Source organism: Canis lupus, chromosome 4, assembly GCF_011100685.1.
Source record: "Canis lupus familiaris isolate Mischka breed German Shepherd chromosome 4, alternate assembly UU_Cfam_GSD_1.0, whole genome shotgun sequence".
In the NCBI taxonomy this organism is placed as follows: domain Eukaryota; kingdom Metazoa; phylum Chordata; class Mammalia; order Carnivora; family Canidae; genus Canis; species Canis lupus.
In genome coordinates this window covers 14,784,192-14,802,721 of record NC_049225.1, presented here as the reverse complement: position 1 = coordinate 14,802,721, position 18,530 = coordinate 14,784,192, and the positions used below count along the sequence as shown (strand labels likewise).

General features: G+C 43.0%; 1 protein-coding gene and 2 long non-coding RNA genes across 5 annotated transcripts in view; 1 reads left to right on the top strand and 2 right to left on the bottom strand.

The window, feature by feature from the left end:
- The window catches only part of ARID5B (AT-rich interaction domain 5B), a 174,232-nt gene that overhangs the window by 30,390 nt on the left and 125,312 nt on the right, over positions 1 to 18,530 (bottom strand). Inside the window, exons 1-4 of one of the 3 annotated variants that reach the window (XM_038534035.1) lie at positions 11,031 to 11,551; positions 9,418 to 9,530; positions 3,174 to 3,378; positions 1,169 to 1,221 (exon numbers count right to left, since the gene is read on the bottom strand). In XM_038534035.1, the coding sequence (XP_038389963.1) occupies positions 1,169 to 1,221; positions 3,174 to 3,378; positions 9,418 to 9,530; positions 11,031 to 11,034 (375 nt within the window). In that variant the 5' untranslated portion in view covers positions 11,035 to 11,551. Of the gene's footprint in view, positions 1 to 1,168; positions 1,222 to 3,173; positions 3,379 to 9,417; positions 9,531 to 10,440; positions 10,622 to 11,030; positions 11,552 to 18,530 lie in introns of those variants that run through there. The other 2 variants (XM_038534034.1, XM_038534033.1) reach the window with 2 other exon arrangements.
- On the top strand, positions 5,805 to 9,475 carry LOC106558696. Its single transcript, XR_005357875.1, has 3 exons — positions 5,805 to 5,990; positions 6,712 to 7,148; positions 9,183 to 9,475. It is a non-coding gene; the product is annotated as an uncharacterized LOC106558696 (long non-coding RNA).
- LOC119871458 lies at positions 15,264 to 16,288 on the bottom strand. The gene is made up of 2 exons (XR_005357876.1): positions 15,901 to 16,288; positions 15,264 to 15,530 (listed from the first exon to the last, which is right to left on the bottom strand). It is a non-coding gene; the product is annotated as an uncharacterized LOC119871458 (long non-coding RNA).

Below are 18,530 nucleotides of genomic sequence, written 5' to 3'. Positions count from 1 at the left end.
TGAGCTTTATATTGCTTTATATACGGGTATGTATATCCCAGGTCTTACACAAACATTTTACACCCACATTTACTCACATCTTAGAGTTCTGAGTCAGAATTCATAGCAGGTATCTCTAAAGTAAATACCAGATTATCTGAATCACTTCATGCTAGCCATCTTTTCCCATTCCAAACCCCTGACATCAAACCATTATATTAGTTTGTGGAACAATATGCTATATCTGGCAAGAAACACTGGTTATTATGGTGGGGCTAAAATGAATTTCATTTTCTTGACTTTGTGTCTCATACTGTCATTTTACTGTGATATAAAGATATCCCAGGTTACTTTGTGAGGAAAGAAAAAAATAATTTCTTATTCAATTGCAGAAGAGACTGCACAACTTAATCTGATCATTGTGTGGAGGAGAAAATATTTCCAATGACGACATCTTCCTATGTCAATTGATTTTATTACAGATTTCATCTCTGCGTGCTATATTAATACAGCTCTTTCTTCTTCTTTCAAGATTTTAATCTTAGTTTGTTGCTCTAACATTTTATTGGTTCAAAATACATGCTGTAAAACCCGTGGCCATCAAATTTTCCTGTGGGCTAAAAATAAGCCATTCCTGTCAGTTAGAATTAGCTGATAAAGAGTGTCAGAGCCTGTTCTGAATAAGTTTGATAACTTCCTGTTTATGCGGCACTGACCCTTGTCTAATAAAGCTTCCTTGCCCTAGAATAAGAGAAGATTCTGCTGCATTCTATTCCTTAATGGCCAATACTGATTACTTTTGAAAGCCTTTAATACATTTCCCATATTAGACATGAACAGATGTCAGGTATGTTGCCAAGGGAAATTTCTTTTATGCAATCTTGGCTTGTTGTACAATAATAGCCCTTTCTCAACATGGGAAAAAATTACAGACCCAACTAATTTCCCTGACAGGGGAGAGTTACATATGTTTTCCACTTGTAGTTTTTATGACAAGTTTACAATTTTGCCAAACCTGGAACTAATTGGGATCATTTCCAAAAGCGGCCCAATAAACCCCCAAAAGTGTGGAGCCATTTGAGAAGGCAGTCAGTGATGGTTTGCTTTTACATTTTCTCCATTTTGGTCAAAGAAGGGGTGGGGGAGTTAGATTGCAAAATTATTTCATTTAAGTTGCTTAAACACTTACTGTTTCATATCCTCCCAGTTTTTGAGCAGCTTGAAACATAGTCCAAAGGTTAACTGTTAGAGGGACAATAAGTATTTAGATAAGCATTGCATTAACATACTTCCAAGAAATGTCAATTAAAACATTTTGTTTTGTTTTGTTTTCAATGAGAAAGAGAAAAAAAAAATGCAAAAACAAAACTAGTACCCCAGAGAGCTAAGTTCTTAGGAAACAATTTGCCAAAGGGCATTTGACAACAGGATATATTATTACCACTTAAAATATTTCTTAAGAAACAGTCACAAATACGGAAATGGTTCTACTTTGGGGATAAAGGATAACACAGCTTTAGTCATGTTGCCATCAGCAGACCCAGAGAAGCTAAGTTACAGCGTCCTTGGGAAAAGTGTGAGATTTCAAAATTAGGGTTGGTCTTGTTCAACCCGTAGAAAGAAGCCATTGATTAAAGGGTACTATATAATGCTTCCTTCAGATAAGAATTTACCATAATCAATAAATAACAGCCACTTTAATACACGATTACCTTTCTAGTATAAATGTCTGATGGCAGCACTATATTAAGAACTCATACCGTATTTCACTAACACATGGTGCCTTTGTAACAAGTAGGAAAACACATATTTTACCCTTGAAGTAGTAGTGATAAAACAGATCAAAGGGAAGGAAGATACTCATTCAGTAAGGATTGAGTCCTGAGTCCACTTAGTCTCCTCCTCACTTGCCTGTGTGATATTTCGAATATATACCTTTTTCGAACAGATTTCTCTTTGTGGGGCTTGCATACATTTATGCTGTTAAACAACTCAGCCAAATTGCTAGCAATCCTGCTCATTTGTCCCAAATACTATGGAATGGGACTGCTATGGCTTTGACTCTTTTACAAGAGGGGAAAGTTGAATTTCAAGTAATTCCTTGGTAAGGGAAATGAAGAATAAAATTAAAATTAAAAGAAAAAAAAAGGCTCTTTGACACAACATGTTGGAAAAGCCTCATTGAACCTTGCACTATTTCAAAGCTATCAAGAGCCCTGCCTCGGCCTTGATTTAATCTGAACCAATGCATAATGCAACAAAGCTGTTCATAGTACATTAATTTTACTTCTATTTCAAGCAACCAGTTTTCAGACAAACATTGTAATCATTCGTAGTTATATAAGTTTATAATGGCTGTGAGGGTTCTCTTGCAATCAGTGCCAATTGCTATTAGGTATGTAAATTGTTATGTAAAACATACAGGTTTGACATTCTTCATCAAAATGACACATGGTTTTAATCTAGGAAGATACGTTTGGAGAAAATATTATTTCAAGCCAGGGGCTCATTGCTTTGTGTGCTACAAAATCCAGACAGAGGCAAAATATATATTCGGTTGTGAAATCAGGGCTGGATCTGGGTTTCTTCTCTTTTTCTATGGAATTCTGCTCAGCTGTGAGTTTCCTTTTCTACTTAAAAATGTATTATGATGCTTAAGTGTCTACATCAAAGTAATCCAAAATTGGGCTTTCGGTTCCCATCTGTGTATTTCGGGTTTCCTGTGAAGTCAGGTTTTTGTTATCTCTTCACAAATTTGGGGCCTAGGAAATACGTTTTTGCTTTCTGGTTGTTTTGTCCACCTTTAAATGTCTTCCTCTTGAAAGCTGCCTTTTTTGCAGGCAACATCTGTGTCTGATAAAGCTACGTCATATTATTATCTCAGAAGAAAGGCGTTGCAGACACTCAAGATTGACAAAACAGAAAATGAGAAACTTTCAACATGTCTATTTCCAGTCATAATCAGTGGATTCAAGCCTATAAATATCTCACTGCAACTGCCCCAGTAGGGAACAATGTAGCGGGAAGGGGCAGGGAGAAAAATCCGTGGCCTGGATGATTTGTAGATATAGTATAAACAGAGAGAGCATCATCCCCACATTAGGATTTCAACATAACCCTGAGTCAATTTTTTTTCCCACTTTAAAGAATCTGAGCAGTTTTGATATTTCAGAAATGAAAACAAGCATACTTACTCTGTTTAAAACCTAAATAGGGTATTCGTTCTATTGGCGTCTTCCTTTCTTTCATGTATTTATAGAGTGCCACCAGGAAGGCCTGCTCATCTGCTCTGCACTCTTCACCAATGGCAACCTTTGGTTTCTCTTCATTTGAGACTTTTTTACAGTTATTATGGTTATTCTTCGGCTTGGACAAGGCTGACCTGGCCTCACATTTCACCTGGAAGTGGGGGAAAAATATGCCACATCAAATCAAGTACAGCCTCGGAACGCTTACAGACACAGCCAGTGACAGCTTGCACAGTGTGGGAAGGGTGAACCAGTAAATAACCTTGCCCTGAAGTAGCTTTTTAGCGGCAACACTGAATACCATTGGGTGGTGACTTTTCTGTGAAGGGCCGGGTAGTAAATATTGCAGGATTTAGGGCCAGATAATCTCTGTTGCAGACACTCAGCTAGCATAGAAGCAGTCACAGACATGTAATGGAATGGGTATGGCTGTGTTCCAATAAAACTTTATTTATAGAAACAGGTGGTGAGGGGGCCATGGTTTGCCAAATTTTCCAGCCTCTGTTAGAGTCCTTACAAGCATGTTGATGTGAAACCAGAAACAGTGTTGGGATCTGGTGGTACCATTCTGTTGCTTTTTTGTCCACATTCATTTTCCCAAGGGCCGCCACCTGTTAAGGTCATTGGATGAAACCCTGTCTTCTTAATGAAGAGTCCCATACTTTGCACTTTGTATCAACATGAAAGAAAGTTTATTTCTTCATAGTAAACTTAGCTTGTTGCTACTATTTCCAGCAACCTGAAAAAACACATGTCAATGCCAGAGGATGTTGGCCTCAGGAATAACAGCAAGATCTGTCACGTGACGGTGATGCCCAGATACCCCCTCAGAAGGAAACAAAAGATTCCACTCCTTAACGAGGGCTCCTGGCTCTTCAGTCAGCTCTGAGAACGTAATAGGAGATCTAAACTTGCCACAAAGGAAAGAGTAGAGGTCAGCTAAAAACCCATGGAGACTAAAGTGGAAAGCACCATAATTAAAAAACTAATGGCGGCCACTGTGCCAGATGTCATTCCTTCCACACTCTAGGCGAATGTGGGCCTCGAAAAACTGAGTGGCTAACCCAATGTTCCCTCCTCACTGCCATGTTCTACAAGAGGCCTTTGATGGTTGTTAAATATAACGCCAAGTTGCTGAGCTATTTTAATTGTAAAAGGGGGAAGTACAAAGGGTCAGACTTTTGAGTTCAAGTGCGCCCATGGGGAATGTGTACATTCCGATATTCTTTACATCTCCGTATCTAACATCGGAGAGAAGAGGGCAAGCGCTGGGGAAATGTTATGAATAAAAATGTCCCACATATTCGACATTGTTTTCCATTTCAGATTTTGACCGCTCTTTCTCTTTCCCTTCGGCGTCTCCTTCCCAGGCCTTAAGAATATAAAAGGCTATGCTTATTTATAAAAGGGAATTGTATCCTCCTGCAAGGGCTTTCTTTAACCTCTTTTCTCAAGTGAACATGCGAGGTTAATATCTTTAGACTGGCTCTGGAAAAAATAAAACTTCCTGTACAACTCATTCAACTGGAGCCTCTAGACTCTAGATAAGATTTTAATTTTTTAAGGGGGTATTAGAAATGGTACTAAAACACTTTTCCATGTAGAATTTTTACTGACGATATTTTCAAACTTTGGTACTTTGTCTCATTATATTAAGGTGAACATCCTGTGAAACTTTATGTCGTCATCATTTCTCACTGCCAAATTTTAGACTGAGCCTCAAGTTCTGATGAAATCTCTAATTGAATGGCTTTTTGAAATCATAAAATCATTCCAGTTTTAATCTGTATTGCCCCTGGCCTTCTGTGAGTGCTTACGATGTAGCCAGGCTCCGTTCTCAGCACTTTTTGAGGTATTATCTCATCTTCTGTCCACAAGCTAGTGAGGCCTGTGATTATTCTTGTGTTAGAGATGAGGACACTGAGGCACACAGGGGATGGGTGACAGCAATAGGATCATGTCCAAGTTAGTAAGTGATGAGCTTGGGATCTGAACCCAGGTGGTCTCACTCTTGGGCTTCTGGGATTAAACACTATAATTTACTGATACTCATTAAAAAAAATGGAATCGATAGTCAAAACACACTTCCAATTAAAAGCGTATCTTATTACTAGGCAGTAAAAACCTACAGCTTAGAAACGTGATCTATCAAATGAGGAATATAAGATAAAGCTAGGTGGTTTCCACAGTATAAAAGGGCTCCATTCCTTCTATTGTATATTGAGCAAAGGGAAGGAAACCAGTATCAATTGAGCTCCTACAATGAGCTGGATACAGTGCTGAGGGCTTCACATAGTCTACCAAATGTTCCTAACAACCATCAAAGGGCGGCCTCCAGCTCCATTTTACAGTTGAGGAAAATGAAGCTCGGCGAGGTTATGTATTTTGTTAGCTGGCTCATGGCAGCAAAAGAACTCTGGGTTTAGACTCTCAGGTCGGCTTCACTCCAAACCCCGGTTTTGCACAAACAGGAGTAGATCTAAGATTTGCATCTAAAACAGGCCGAGTCTTAAATCTGCAGCGATAATGGGCCAATTATTTATATTATGAGGTCAGAAGTGGTGCTTCTGACCTCATAGGTTAGGCAGTCCAGGTGGCCGCCTAACCTCCTGCCTCAAACTGCAGAATCACCCAGAAACAGAAAGAAAGCATGGACGAGGTATACAAACCAGGCCCAAAGTCATTCAGACTCCCTGCTTTGTAGAGAAGGCTCCTGGTAAAGCCAGGCTGCCACCTACTGAACTCCGTCCGGAACCTCCGTGGGTGAGCCAGCAGATTTCTCCTCGCAGGGGTGGGAGGTGGGGGTTCACAGGTGCTTTGTAAGAAGTCAGCAGTGGTTTCCTTTCTCAGGCTGCCCTTTAGGCTATTACTCTGTTTCTGGGTAGGACCTGGCTAAGTTCCTTTCTACCTATTTGCACATTTACCCCGAACAGTCTCATTTTAACTTAACATTTTAATCTACTGCAATTTTAAACAGGAGCTGGTCTTCATGCTGACCTTGAGGAAATCCAATCTTTTGATGGTGACAGTTAATTACTAGATCTGTTTTTCCCAACCTGAACACCTTATTCTTGTTGAGTTGACTCAGAGCTCTGGGGTTTCTAAAGCGATTGAGGGAAGTGCTAATTAAAGAATCCACATTTAATGTTTTCAATGATCCACCACCTATTTGATATTAACCACATCCTTTCACTGGACTGAGTTATAACTAATCCAATCTTCAACTGGGGCAGCAAGATGTGATGACCCAGCAAGAAAGATGAAGCTACAGTCTAATTTTGAATTGGTCACTAACTTGCTAGGAGACCCTCATTTTCTTCCCAGGGAAGTAGGAAGGATAATCCCTGAGGATGCTTCCTGAGGACCAAACTGGATGAAAGATAGTGAAAGCATCACATTTGTGAAATATCAAAGGGAACGTTTATGATTTAAGTGAAAGAACATGGCACACCGTGATTTCCCTTTTTTTTGTTGTTCCTTTTAGAATATAAGCCACCTGTAACATACTTCTGGCCTTTTGAAAGTGCTTACAGAGTGTGAAACGTCATTTGCCTTCCATCAGTGGAGGCCTCCCATTAGATGCCTGGACTGAGAAGACTTTTCTTGTATAGATCACCACATGAATGGGCTTGAGCCCATATCTGCTGCCAAAAGAGGATCATCCCAGGGAAATAGCAGGATTTGGTTGGACATTTTGAAGACATCTTCAGAGAACTGGTAGCCTCTTTCCCCGTGTGACTTTTGCGGTTTTTGGAAAGCCATGAAATTCTCTGTCCCTTGAAAAAAAGAGTCTTGCAAAGCTGGTTTTTACATGCTCATTGAGAGACCGGCAAATTGCTCGCACTGTTCTTCCAGCCATGCAGATGACCACAAATCCAGGAGGTTCTCAATCTAGAGAGTTTTGCTGTGTGCAGGAAGCTGGTATGTATCCATAATCAGAAATAGTCTGTTTGAGGCACTTTTGTAAAACACAGTCACACAGGTATTGGTCATAAAGCCAAACTGTCACCTGAAATATTGCCTCCAGTTTAGAAGTGATCAGATGGTCACAGGCTTGTAATCTCTATTACAGTGTTCCATGAGAAAAGACCCCTTTAAGGCATAAATGCCGTTCTAGTGATCGTCCTGGGTCCCAGAGGTGGCTTGTTCATCCTGTAGAGACTTTACATTTATCTGTTGGTGTCAATGTACAAGCCCACCATATTTCATACCTACGAGTCTGTTTCTTTTAGTTGAAGTGGTCTTGCCAGACCCATTGAAAGCAATCAAAGCAGAACTGTAATCCAAGACCCTGAGAAGAGCGGGGGATTTAGACCAGTGCCCAGGAGCTGACAGCGGCAGATGCCTCATCCACTCACCACTGAAACCAACACTGGATGGATGATCCACCTCCTTGTATAGATTCTTAATGGCAGCATTGGTGGAGCGGGTGGTGGTGGAAAGGGTCACTCAGAAAACCCAGGTTTGACTATGATTCCTCCTAAGAAATCAGTGAAAATGAAATACAGAACAGGCCTCTGTCCTGTCCAGTCTTATGGGTCCAAGTCAGAGCCTTGAATGGCCTTCCATGGTGAGAAATATTGGAGGTACAGTTCTTTCTGGTCAATTTGTATGAGTTTTGTAAAATTTCCAGAGGCATACTTTGTTAGTAACTCCAAATGACATGAGAAGAAGCTTCATCCTGCTGGGCTCAGGTACAGAACATACTGGGGTAAACACATGATGTCACCTTGGAGGTATGGGGCAGGGTGCCAGCATAAGACACCAGCAGTGGGAGCTCAGCTGAACATTAAGATCCTAAAACCTTCTCGCTCCACTCTACAGATCTTGCAAACCACATCGCAGGGAATAAACTGTTCCTCCTGACATTCTTCAAGACCATGGAAGCTGATAGGTAGTCCTAGGGCCGAGATGTCCAAATTACCAGAAAATGTCATTCTTGGTACCCATGTGTACTCATTTGCACAAGGCTAAACGAGCAAGACACAAATAACTTTGGGGAAAGACAGATCTGTGTTTAGCTAGAAAATACACATTTCTACTGGTTGATCTCTTTTTAACCCTTTGCATTCTTGGAAGCATGAAGAAATCCTACCCAGAAAGTGCTCAGAACTTCCTGAAAATACAATCATCTGCTGAAAATAAGATTTATAAAATGTGAAGGACTGGCTTCATGAACACAGGGAAGAGGAGTGGCCTACATGGCAGATAAACAGTAGATTGCCAACACAGAACTAAATTCATATTTTTCTACATCAGAATCTCCCAAATCCACCACTAGTTAAAATGCTCTCGTTTTCATAAAATTAAACCTTAGATCTGGAAACATAGTATCAGTTGGCACGTGATCTTCAAATTTAGGTCCTAAAGGGCTTATTGTTGTCTTTGGCACAGAATCAACACCTAAGCACAAACACCCAGTAAACAGAACCATGCAAATCTGACCAACCCCACAAAAGTCAAAAAGATAAGTCTAAATATACAAAGTGACACTTCACCCTTCATGGGGCTAAATACCTCAGGCATGTACTTTCGAGACTCCAAGGAATGCTTGGGCAAAATGGGCCTGCGCCCTGAAAAACCATTTAGAGTTTGGATTTTCATTCAGTGTTAGTAGAGATTTTTACAAAGATACAGATGCATATATGGGTACCTGTATACATGTAACTCTTTTTCCATACAGGTAAATATCTTCAGTTTTAATCTAAGGTAAACTAGAGGTGACTTTGAAAAAATATATATATATATATAACTAAAAAACTCAATTCTAGCCATTTCTAATTTCATCCTCTGTTAATCTCTGCAACATATTTAGATGAACACGTTCAGAAAGAGGATGGTTCAGCTTGGTCTATTTTTGATACAAGCAGAGTAAACTATGTCATTGTGTCACCTACTATGAAATCTCAGCTTCAATGACGTGGGCGCTTAATCATCTGTCCTTTCCCCCAACAGGCCTGACTGGGAGGTGGGAAGTCTTTCTGTTGACTAATCAGAATGCCTACACTCCCCCCTCCCCCAACCACCCAGGGGAGGGGAGGTGGCGGGAACAGACACAGAGGGCTGTGCATACCAAAGTCAGATTCTGAATTGAAAACTGCCACCAAGACACAAGAGCAGAGAGAGAAAGAGAAAAAAGGGAAAATAGAACGATGCAGCCAAACGGATAGCAGGGACCAAAGGACCGTACCTTGGCAACAGCTTTGCCATCGGAGTTGTTGTTGGAATCTTTAACACCACTGAATGAATCTCTTCTCTGTGGGCATGGTTTCTTTTTGCGTGGTCTGCCTTTAAGGTTTGGCGCTGAAAACAAAAGAAGAACAATTGATGTACATTTTCATTTGCATGGGTTTCCTTATTAAAGACCAGGAATGTTGACAGCGCGGTGCCCTCTTGCCCTCCACACCGCTCAGAGGCGTACCCACGTGTGGAGCGTACCCAGCCCTCACGTACGCTCCTCTCTCCGCAGGGCCCGTCTCAGTGGGCTGTACGGTTCTGTACACGCTCCCCAAAGCCAATCTATTACACGTTAACGTGTCTAATTAGTATAAATAAACTGAAGCTCTCGGCTCTCAAGGACAGTAAGAAGGAAAATGCACTTCCCTATTGTTAGAAAAGAAACATGCTGAGCTGAAGGACAACCCTGGGCCAGGCTCGGAGATTAATTCTTTGTTTTTGCTTTGTATCTCGTTTTCCGAAACCTAGGTGATCTGCAAGCCCCCTGTGGTATCATAGTAATGTAGCGTTTGTAACTTCCCTCCTCAAAACTGGAGACATGAGCATTTTCTTAGATTATGAGAGATAAGTGGATAAATAAGTGGATAAGTGGATCGGATAATGAGTGGATCGGATACAAATAAGTAGAGAGAGAGCTACATGAAGAGCGTTCATGGTAACAATCAGAAAGGTACTCTTACATGTATTGACGAGCAGTATTGCGCCCAGCATGTTCCAAATCCCACAAATCGGGCAGATACCTTCAGATCAGCACGCTCCCCTTTCCTTTTCAATATAGTGTTTACAAAGATCTTGAGGGTCATTTAAAATAACTTGCAAAGATCACACTGGGGTTAGCCTGATTCCGTGGAGATTATACTTTCTTAAAGCCACAGACAAGACGCGACTCAAAGCTCTGCTTCATCCTTCATGTCGAGCTTGAATCCCCTTTAAGATCCATACAGAAAGCAGCAAGAAGGGGGCTGCAGCTGTTTACCTCCTCTCCGACTGTCCTGTCCGGCATCGGCATCGGCTTTCACACTGAGCCTCATCAGTCACCCAAGCCGAGCAAAACTAAAACAAACCACTAACCGAGCAGCCCTTGAACAATTCCAAACGAGTGAATTATCCCCCGGAGCAGTTTTTTCCAGCCCTTTCGACGTACCCACACTTTCCTTGATTGCTTTCAGTTAAGATTACGCCAGCGCCAAATCTGAACAACTCGGAGCGCTTTGAATTGTCGCTAGCCTTCCTTACATCAGCCCCTGAACCAGGGGGTTAAGACCTTTGGTATTGTGTACCCCTCTTCCCAACAGGATGAGTCCCCCTCAGTTGACTTTCCACTGTGGCTAACAGCTCTGCTGTTGGGGACGCTCAGCAAAGCCGGGCTGCCTTTGCAGTCCGGCCAAAGTTTACCAAGTGGCTGTGGGGCTCAGGCTCCCCCTTCCCAGCCCCGGGGTCCCCTCGGTTCCCCTCGGTTCCCCCCAGACGAGTGTGCACAGGTGCGGCCCCCAGAGCCAGCCTGGAGTGATCACAGGTAAACAGACCCACAGCCCGAAAATCAAGCAAAGAGAAAGTAGCGATTACCCATTCCAGTCGACGAACATCTGCCCGAGGATGTCTGTGCTCATGAAAGCCACAGCATGTGACTGCCGCCCGGCCCTGGAGCCTGGAGTCGGTGGATGTCAGCTTCCCTCCCCACGCGCCCGCCCGGCCGCGACCGCCACTGCCACTGCCACTGCCACTGCGACTGCGACTGCGACTGCGAGCCGCCGGCCGGCCGCTCTGCTTACAACTCCCCTCCCCCGGCAGCTCCATTACTCATGTAAACACACGGCGGTGACTAGCACGGAGTGTGTGGGATGAGCTCTGAGGACCTCGCCGACTTGCCAGACTGGCAGGGAGGCTCTGCTCTCCCCCTCCCTGCACGGGGCTGGTGATTTCATCGGCCGGTCGGTCCCTGGCTCCTGACCTCCCGCTCCCCTGTCACAGCCCGATGCCACCTTCCATGAACCGGCCGGGCCCCAGCCCCGAGCCAAGGCGCAGACTATTTTGGTTTGAAGACTCAGTGTAGCACAGAAGTGTTTCCACAACTGCCCCAAGTGCTAAGACTTTAATGACCCAGAGGGAAGGATGTACTTTCATGTCCCTTATCAAAATAATAGCCGAGCAGAGAGCTGACAGAGAGGAACAGAACTTGGGGTTGGTCTGAGACATTTCAGGAAAAGAAACAAAACAGTATCGCCTCTGTTCTCAGACTTGTTAACTATGATCTCTCCTTCCTCACATTTTGGCAAAAAAAAAAAACAAAAAAAACAAAAAAAAACCCACTTAAAGCTAAAAGCATTTATTTCCAGAAAGCTTTCAAATCCCAAAGGCCTTTTAGATAGAACTTGTACTGAACAGGCTGTTTTAAATACAGGCAAAGGTTCCGGGAACCGACAATAGGTCATCCTCAATTCGGGTCTATTTTCTCCATTCTTTGAGCTGTTTTCAGAACCCAGAGAAGCACATGCCCTTCCCCAGCAGATTCTCAGAATTGTAAATTTAGAACAGGCTAGCACCTAATATTCTGGTCACACAAACTTAAACTCTAAATGGGATCTGATCAGGAGAAAAAAAGCCCTTTGTTCCTGATGAGGCACGTGGCTGACATTTCAGGTAGGCTAGGCAAATCCCACCAATCCTCAAGCCTCAAGCTCCAACACCTCTCTTCTGGTTTCCCCTCGGCCCTCCTTCTCTGACTTTCTCTTCTGGAGAGTACCACTGTATTCTTGGTACTTTAGCTGTGGTTTATGGGTTATTATTATCCTCAGCCAGAGAGTCCTTAAGGGCAGAACCATGTGAGACGCATCTGTCACCTGCCCGGCACACACCCAGGAGATGGCATTACATAATATAAATCTGTGGAATGAATAAGTGACTAATGGAAATAAAGATGCCCACGTGTACCTTCTTCAAGTCTTCAAGATCCAAACCCACCAACTTGGCCCTTTGTGTACCTGTCACACCAGGCACCTGTAAAACTGTACTCACTTTTACTATTTACACTTGAGCTCTGGGAACATAACCCAGTGACTTGAAAATTTCCTCTGGGAATTGAGACAGAAAAGCCAAAGGCCCTTGGTTCCTGATGACTCTTAAGCCTCTGTGTCTGGCATCTCAGAAGGGCTGTGATCTTGTCCCTAGTGCACCAGTGCCCTGAAGACCAGATGTTCTACGTCCCAGGGAGAATGGAGCATGCAGGACTGGGTGGGAGGCCCGTGATACAATTTGAAACCTTTTGGAACCATAAGACCCCAGGTGAAGCTTTGGGATTGAGGGGCTGGTATTTTGGGGGAGGGAGGAGTAAAAATTCTGATTCCCAGGCTACTTTTTTTCCCCCTTACAGTCAAGAGAACAAATCATTTGCTAGGCAGGCGAGTGAATACAAATGCTTTATGGTGTGGTGGTGGTCAGGAGTGTGGGAAGCCAGCAGTACACTTGCTGATAGCACAACTGGCTCTAGTCAGTTCCACTCCAAAAAAAAAAAAAAAAAAGTGTGAAGCAATAAATGCACGGTTACTTTTACATGTGTATATAATCCACAGCCCAGCCCGGGCCTGGCTCATTCACGGACTTCAGTCAATGCTCTTTACACGAATGTTTTCAATATTACACACAAATAATAATGATAGCTGGTATTTACGGAGCACTTTCTCTGTGCCAGTCAGCACTTTGCATACAATAACTCATTTAAAACTCACAGCAAACCAACAGGAAGGTGAGATTATTATCCCCATTTTCCAGACCAGGAAACTGAGACAGAGATGAAATTACTTTGTCACAGGTCATGCAACTGGTTACTGGGAGCAGAAGGATTCCAACCCAGGCAGCTGGACTGTATCCAGAGTCCTTGTTTTAAGTAACTTTAACAGACAGACACAGGCACTCATTCTGCCTCATAATGAGATATTTATATGATTAACTTGGGCTGGCAGTCACCAGGGAGCTTTCCCTAAATGAAAACACTCAAATACCACAGAGTACAAGGGTGCTAGAGCCATCTCGGGCCGCAACAGCATCCTACAGACTTGACACGGAGCCGGGTCCCCGTCAACCTGACTCAGCAGTAGGTGAAAGGTTTCCACTAAAGCCACACAGTTCTAATAAAACTTGGAGCACCGTGCACATTACCCCTTTGCAGTGGGCCACTGATTCTTTGGCCTCAACAGTGGAACATCTCTGTGGTTTTAAAAAAATCTTTCCTTTCCAACTACCCATCTGTTCCTCTTACTCAGGGTCATGAAATTAACGAGTATGCACCTTTGTGAAGTCACTGCTATTTCTATAGGCGTTAATCCCGGGAGAATCAGCCACCGCCAGTGCTCCAGGCTACTTTGACATCTGACCCATGGGTTTTGTTTTTTCCTTTCCTTAATTCCGTCAAATATTAATAAAATATAGGCCCCCCCCTCTTTTTTTGACAGCATAGCAAAACAAGGCTTTTTTTGTTTGTTTTCTTAAAGTGTCTAGAAGCTCAGAGTTTCCAGGCATTCATTTATATATTCACTTCACTATGGGTTCTGACAAGTTATGTGTCAGGGCAGTGCAGGTGTGGGAAACTTTCAGCTCAACCCCAACTCTTGAAATAATAATAATAAAACAAAGGAAATGTAACCAGTTACTGGCAAAGTAAATTGCTTTTGGCTTAAACGTTCCTGTTTTTTTTCTACTGTGTTCTTCCTGTCATGACCGTCTCTCTTTTTTTATAACATTTATGCTCTTGGAAATACCACGAAGATAAACTGCTATAAAAGCTGGATTGACTCATCAGTTAACAACTCTTTCTTCTCATTTTGCAGAGAGGATTCTGTTGCCAAAGCAGCTCCATATTCTCTCGAGAAATTCTTTGTGAGCTTCCACTTAGAGATAGGACTAGCTCGTTGGTGGGGACTGCAATTAGGGGGATGGAAAACCAGGCATCATTTTCCTAAGAGTTTGACCCCCAGGGTCAATATCTAGAGGAAGTTGGCAGAGCGTTAACTCACTTGATTTGCAAGTTGTGCTAGAGCCCTTGTGGGGCGTGTGTGTGTGTGTGTGTGTGTGTGTGTGTGTGTGTGTTAAGCACTAAACACAAGCCAGAAAACTAAACTCCTCTGACTGATGTATTAGGGACTGACAAACATGGTTCCATGTATAGTACACATTGCTGATAATACTTTGCATTTCTGTAATGCCTTTCCTCTGAGGATCTTAATTCTCTGGTATATTTTCTTTATAGACAATAATCTTAAAATACTCTGGCAAGTTTCAGCACGGAGTATTACTCTTGCTGGAAAAAAAAAATACCCTAATTTAGTTATCATTTACTGTGTTCTATTTTCAATGTTTCCCTTTTGACTATTTAGAAACTTCCTCTTTCACTACAACAAAAATAGGATGAGTGTTTTTAAAGTTATTAATGTATGAGTAAAAGATTTAGAAACCAAGCATGGCAGAAGGCTTGATCAAAGCCACTCCTGAAATTTATGGGTGTAATAAAAGAAAGGCATTTCACAGATAATCTCTTACAGAATTTCAGTTTTCAAATACTTGGGGAAAAAAAGAAAAGAAAAACAGAAGCTCTCAGCCCTCATTCTGGCTTTAACTTAAAGCCAAGGTTTTTATGTTAAAAATTCATAGATGATTCCCTGAAAGGTTTCTTCCCAGTCCGCACTATGCTCCGCACTCACTGCTGCACACCTGAGAGCGTGGGGCCTGGACGGCCGCTGTGCTGCTCAGAGTCTGTTAAGGGTCCAGTCTTTCTGCGAATTCGCAAAGCATTCACGACAGCATCGATTTAACAATTTTCAAGTTTACTTTGATTTTGTTTTGCCATAAACAATCTTCTACACCCAACAGGAATGTTTGGGAAGCAACCCCGTCGGCGGAGACACGAGCACCTGGGGCCACTGAGGAGCCTGCCTCCATCTGTGGGACCTTCCGACGTAAGCGATGACTTGGAAGCAAGACGCCAGGTAAGACAAAAACACAAACAACCCCCGCTGCAAGAGTGCTCTCATGTTCCACAATTGTTCTGCCAGTTGCCTTCGCAAGGGTCCTTTTCTTTCTCAAATAAAGAGAACAGTTGGGAGGGGTGAACCGAGGCAGGAGGAGCCACAGGCCCTCCCTCTCGGGTGCCCCCGGAGGGCCTAGCGCACTGCCACCCTGGAGGTCGAGGCCGCCCTCCGCGTCCACGTTTGCCTCGGCCCAAGCCCTGCCCTGGCCTGGTCTGGACCACAAGCCCGGTCCCCTTCACCTCCTGTGAAGGCTGAGCAGTTGTGTTGTTAGAAAGAGGGTGGGGGGGGGGGGCGGGGGGGGGCTGAAAATGAAGCGGGCCTTACGTGGGGCCCAGCCACTTTGGCTCTTGGTCAGAATCACTGGGATCCCCACGAGTCACTAATGAGAGTGGAATGTCCCAGTGTGTTTGTCGTACCTGGACTGCTTGGGCAGCTTACGTCCAAACAGCCGTGGACTTCATTGACTGCTCAACAAACCATGTAAGTAAACACTCTTGTAATCCCTTCCAAAACATGCCCAGTCTTACTCACGCTTTGTTTCATACTTGTGAATGCTGGAGCGATTGTTAATGCCCCCGATCAAAGTTTTAGTAATTTCATTGGCATGTGATTTGCATAGCTATTTCCTGATCCGCCTTCTCTCTGCCCCGGAGGTCTTCATTTCTCAGAAACACTTAAAAACACAGATTATTTGACTTCTCCCCTCCCCCCACCCTATAAATGGAACTTGATTTGCTAGCTCATCTGTATTGCTAATTGGTTTGAAAGCATGTGACTCCACGCGTTCTTGCCATTAAAACACAGGCAAACCTCTTTCCCTCAGGTTTTCCCAGCAGTGACAGGCAGATTTCTATCTTTATTTCCCCTCTGTGTCTTGAAGAGGGAGAGAAATTTAAATGACCAAATGTTATCTATATATTATTCTGAAACAATGTAGTGAATTCCAAAGGAATGCAGAAATGTTCTAGAAGTGTATCATAGGCTTGTCTACAAGGGCCCTGGCAAAGAAGGTGATTAGAGACACATTTTTCACTACAACTTGCAGGATGGTGGGGGGGGGGTGCGCATCGAGGTGTAGAGTGAGGAGAGGTTCTGGGTTTTCAGGAGACTGAGTGTCTCAGGAGAGAATTTTGGAAATAGGGCAGGAGATTGAAATCCATGCCCAACCTCCAAACTCTCAGCTTCCCTTTGGTTTGGTCTGGCTACTCACAGTAGCCGCCAGGGGGTCCGTTCTCAGAAAAGGCCTGTTAAGGGGACATAGGTGGCGGTCCGCAGTTGTTTCGAAAATGCTTATTTGTTTTTGAGGTGACAAGGTCTCCATATGTACCATGGCATCAGGAGCCGATGGATGACTCTTGCCTTAAAAGCCCAAATTTTACAATTGTGTCAAGAAACATCAGGGCAGGGTGGACACCTGAGGGCTTAGCTTGGCACACAGAGTACAGGTGGCAGTGCGGTCTAGGTGCTAATGCTGCACACAAAGTGTCTGATTTCTTTCCCCAGCCACAAGGTCTCGTCGTCACAAAGTCACAAGCCCAGCAAAATCAAAAACGGTCTCTAACAATGCCACGGGGGCTCACACTCCTACTTTCGCATCTACTCGTCTGCTCATTTCTCCTGCTGTTCTTCCCCCTGGATGTTGGGTACCCAGGGTCCATTTCCAGGCCCTGGGTCTCAGGCTCTTAATGGAGAGGATCGTGTGGGATCTTGAGGAAAAACTGCCTGAAAGCTATCAACTATTAGATGAAGTGCATCGTTTCAGTGTTTACTGTGTACTTTTAAAGATATTGAAATAACTTATGTTTCCATTTCTTGAAAACTATTCACTAAATACAGTTTTAGTCTTTGTTGGTATGCTTGTCTATAGTAAGAATAGAATGTTCATTTAAGGTACTTGTTTTTTTTTTTTTTTTAAACAATTAGGCTATTTTAAGGATCTAGTCTGAAAATGCTTTCTGAGGACATTTGGATTTCTCTAATTTATGGAGTTTATAAAGATGGGACCTCTTAAACACAGAGAATTTTTGTCTCTCTTTTTTCTTTTTGTTACAATCAATAAACCCGCTCATTCTAGTCCATGATTGATATGTTCCATAGTGTTATATTGAACATGACAGCACAGAAGTGAAAGTTACATTTTTGTGCTGAATAGCCTTGCAAGGAGCAGCAAATATCAGAACAGTTTTTAAACTCATATAAACAGAACATTCTTGTTCAGACATTTCTCCAGGTTTGGAAATAAGATATTCCATTTTCAACATGGAGGATAATTGATTTGCTACATCTCTAAAGAAAACATTCCCTACTTGGAAATAAGTAAAAGAGACATTTGTGTGTGTGTGTGTGTGTGTGTGTGTTAACATGGAGGTATTTAACTTCTTACAGACTTTGGACTAACACGTTATGAGAGACGGTTCAGTTTTTCAAACACATACACATACGAAAAAGTAAAAGGTCATCAAGGAATAAGCTTCCAATCCCCCTTTTTTTTTAAGAGATCCCAAAAGGAGTTTGTACCTGAAGGGGATTTTTCACTTTCTTTTGCTTTTCTACCTTTCAGAAAGAATAATTTAAGGAGCCGGGCAGTCTCTTACCTAAAAGAAAAAGGATGACTGTTCTCGTTTGTCTGAAGCTCTTAGACATTTCTTTTGCTCAGGTAAAGCCCTCCCAGCCCTCGTTCCTTCTATGAGCTATGAGTGCCATCTCTGGGCTTCATTTGTTTGTGGCTACACACAGCCGCAGTACTGGCGAATGATTTCAGAAACTCGACTGTGACACCGTGGAAGTCCCTACCTGGTGGAGAATTGTGTGTACGTTGAAGCGGAGTGAAGTGAGGGTCCAGATTGAGAAGAGCAAGAGTCTGGGTTGTGTGTGGAGGGGCAGGGCAAGCTACAGCGCTCGGCTAGTGCAACTGAGTGTGTGCCACATTGTGGAGAAACATGGACAGATAACCATCAGATGAACAAAGAGAACACACACACACACAAGAGGTTAGAACTTCCTCCCATTTTTTTTCAGTGTAAGATAAAACATTTCTCTAACTGTT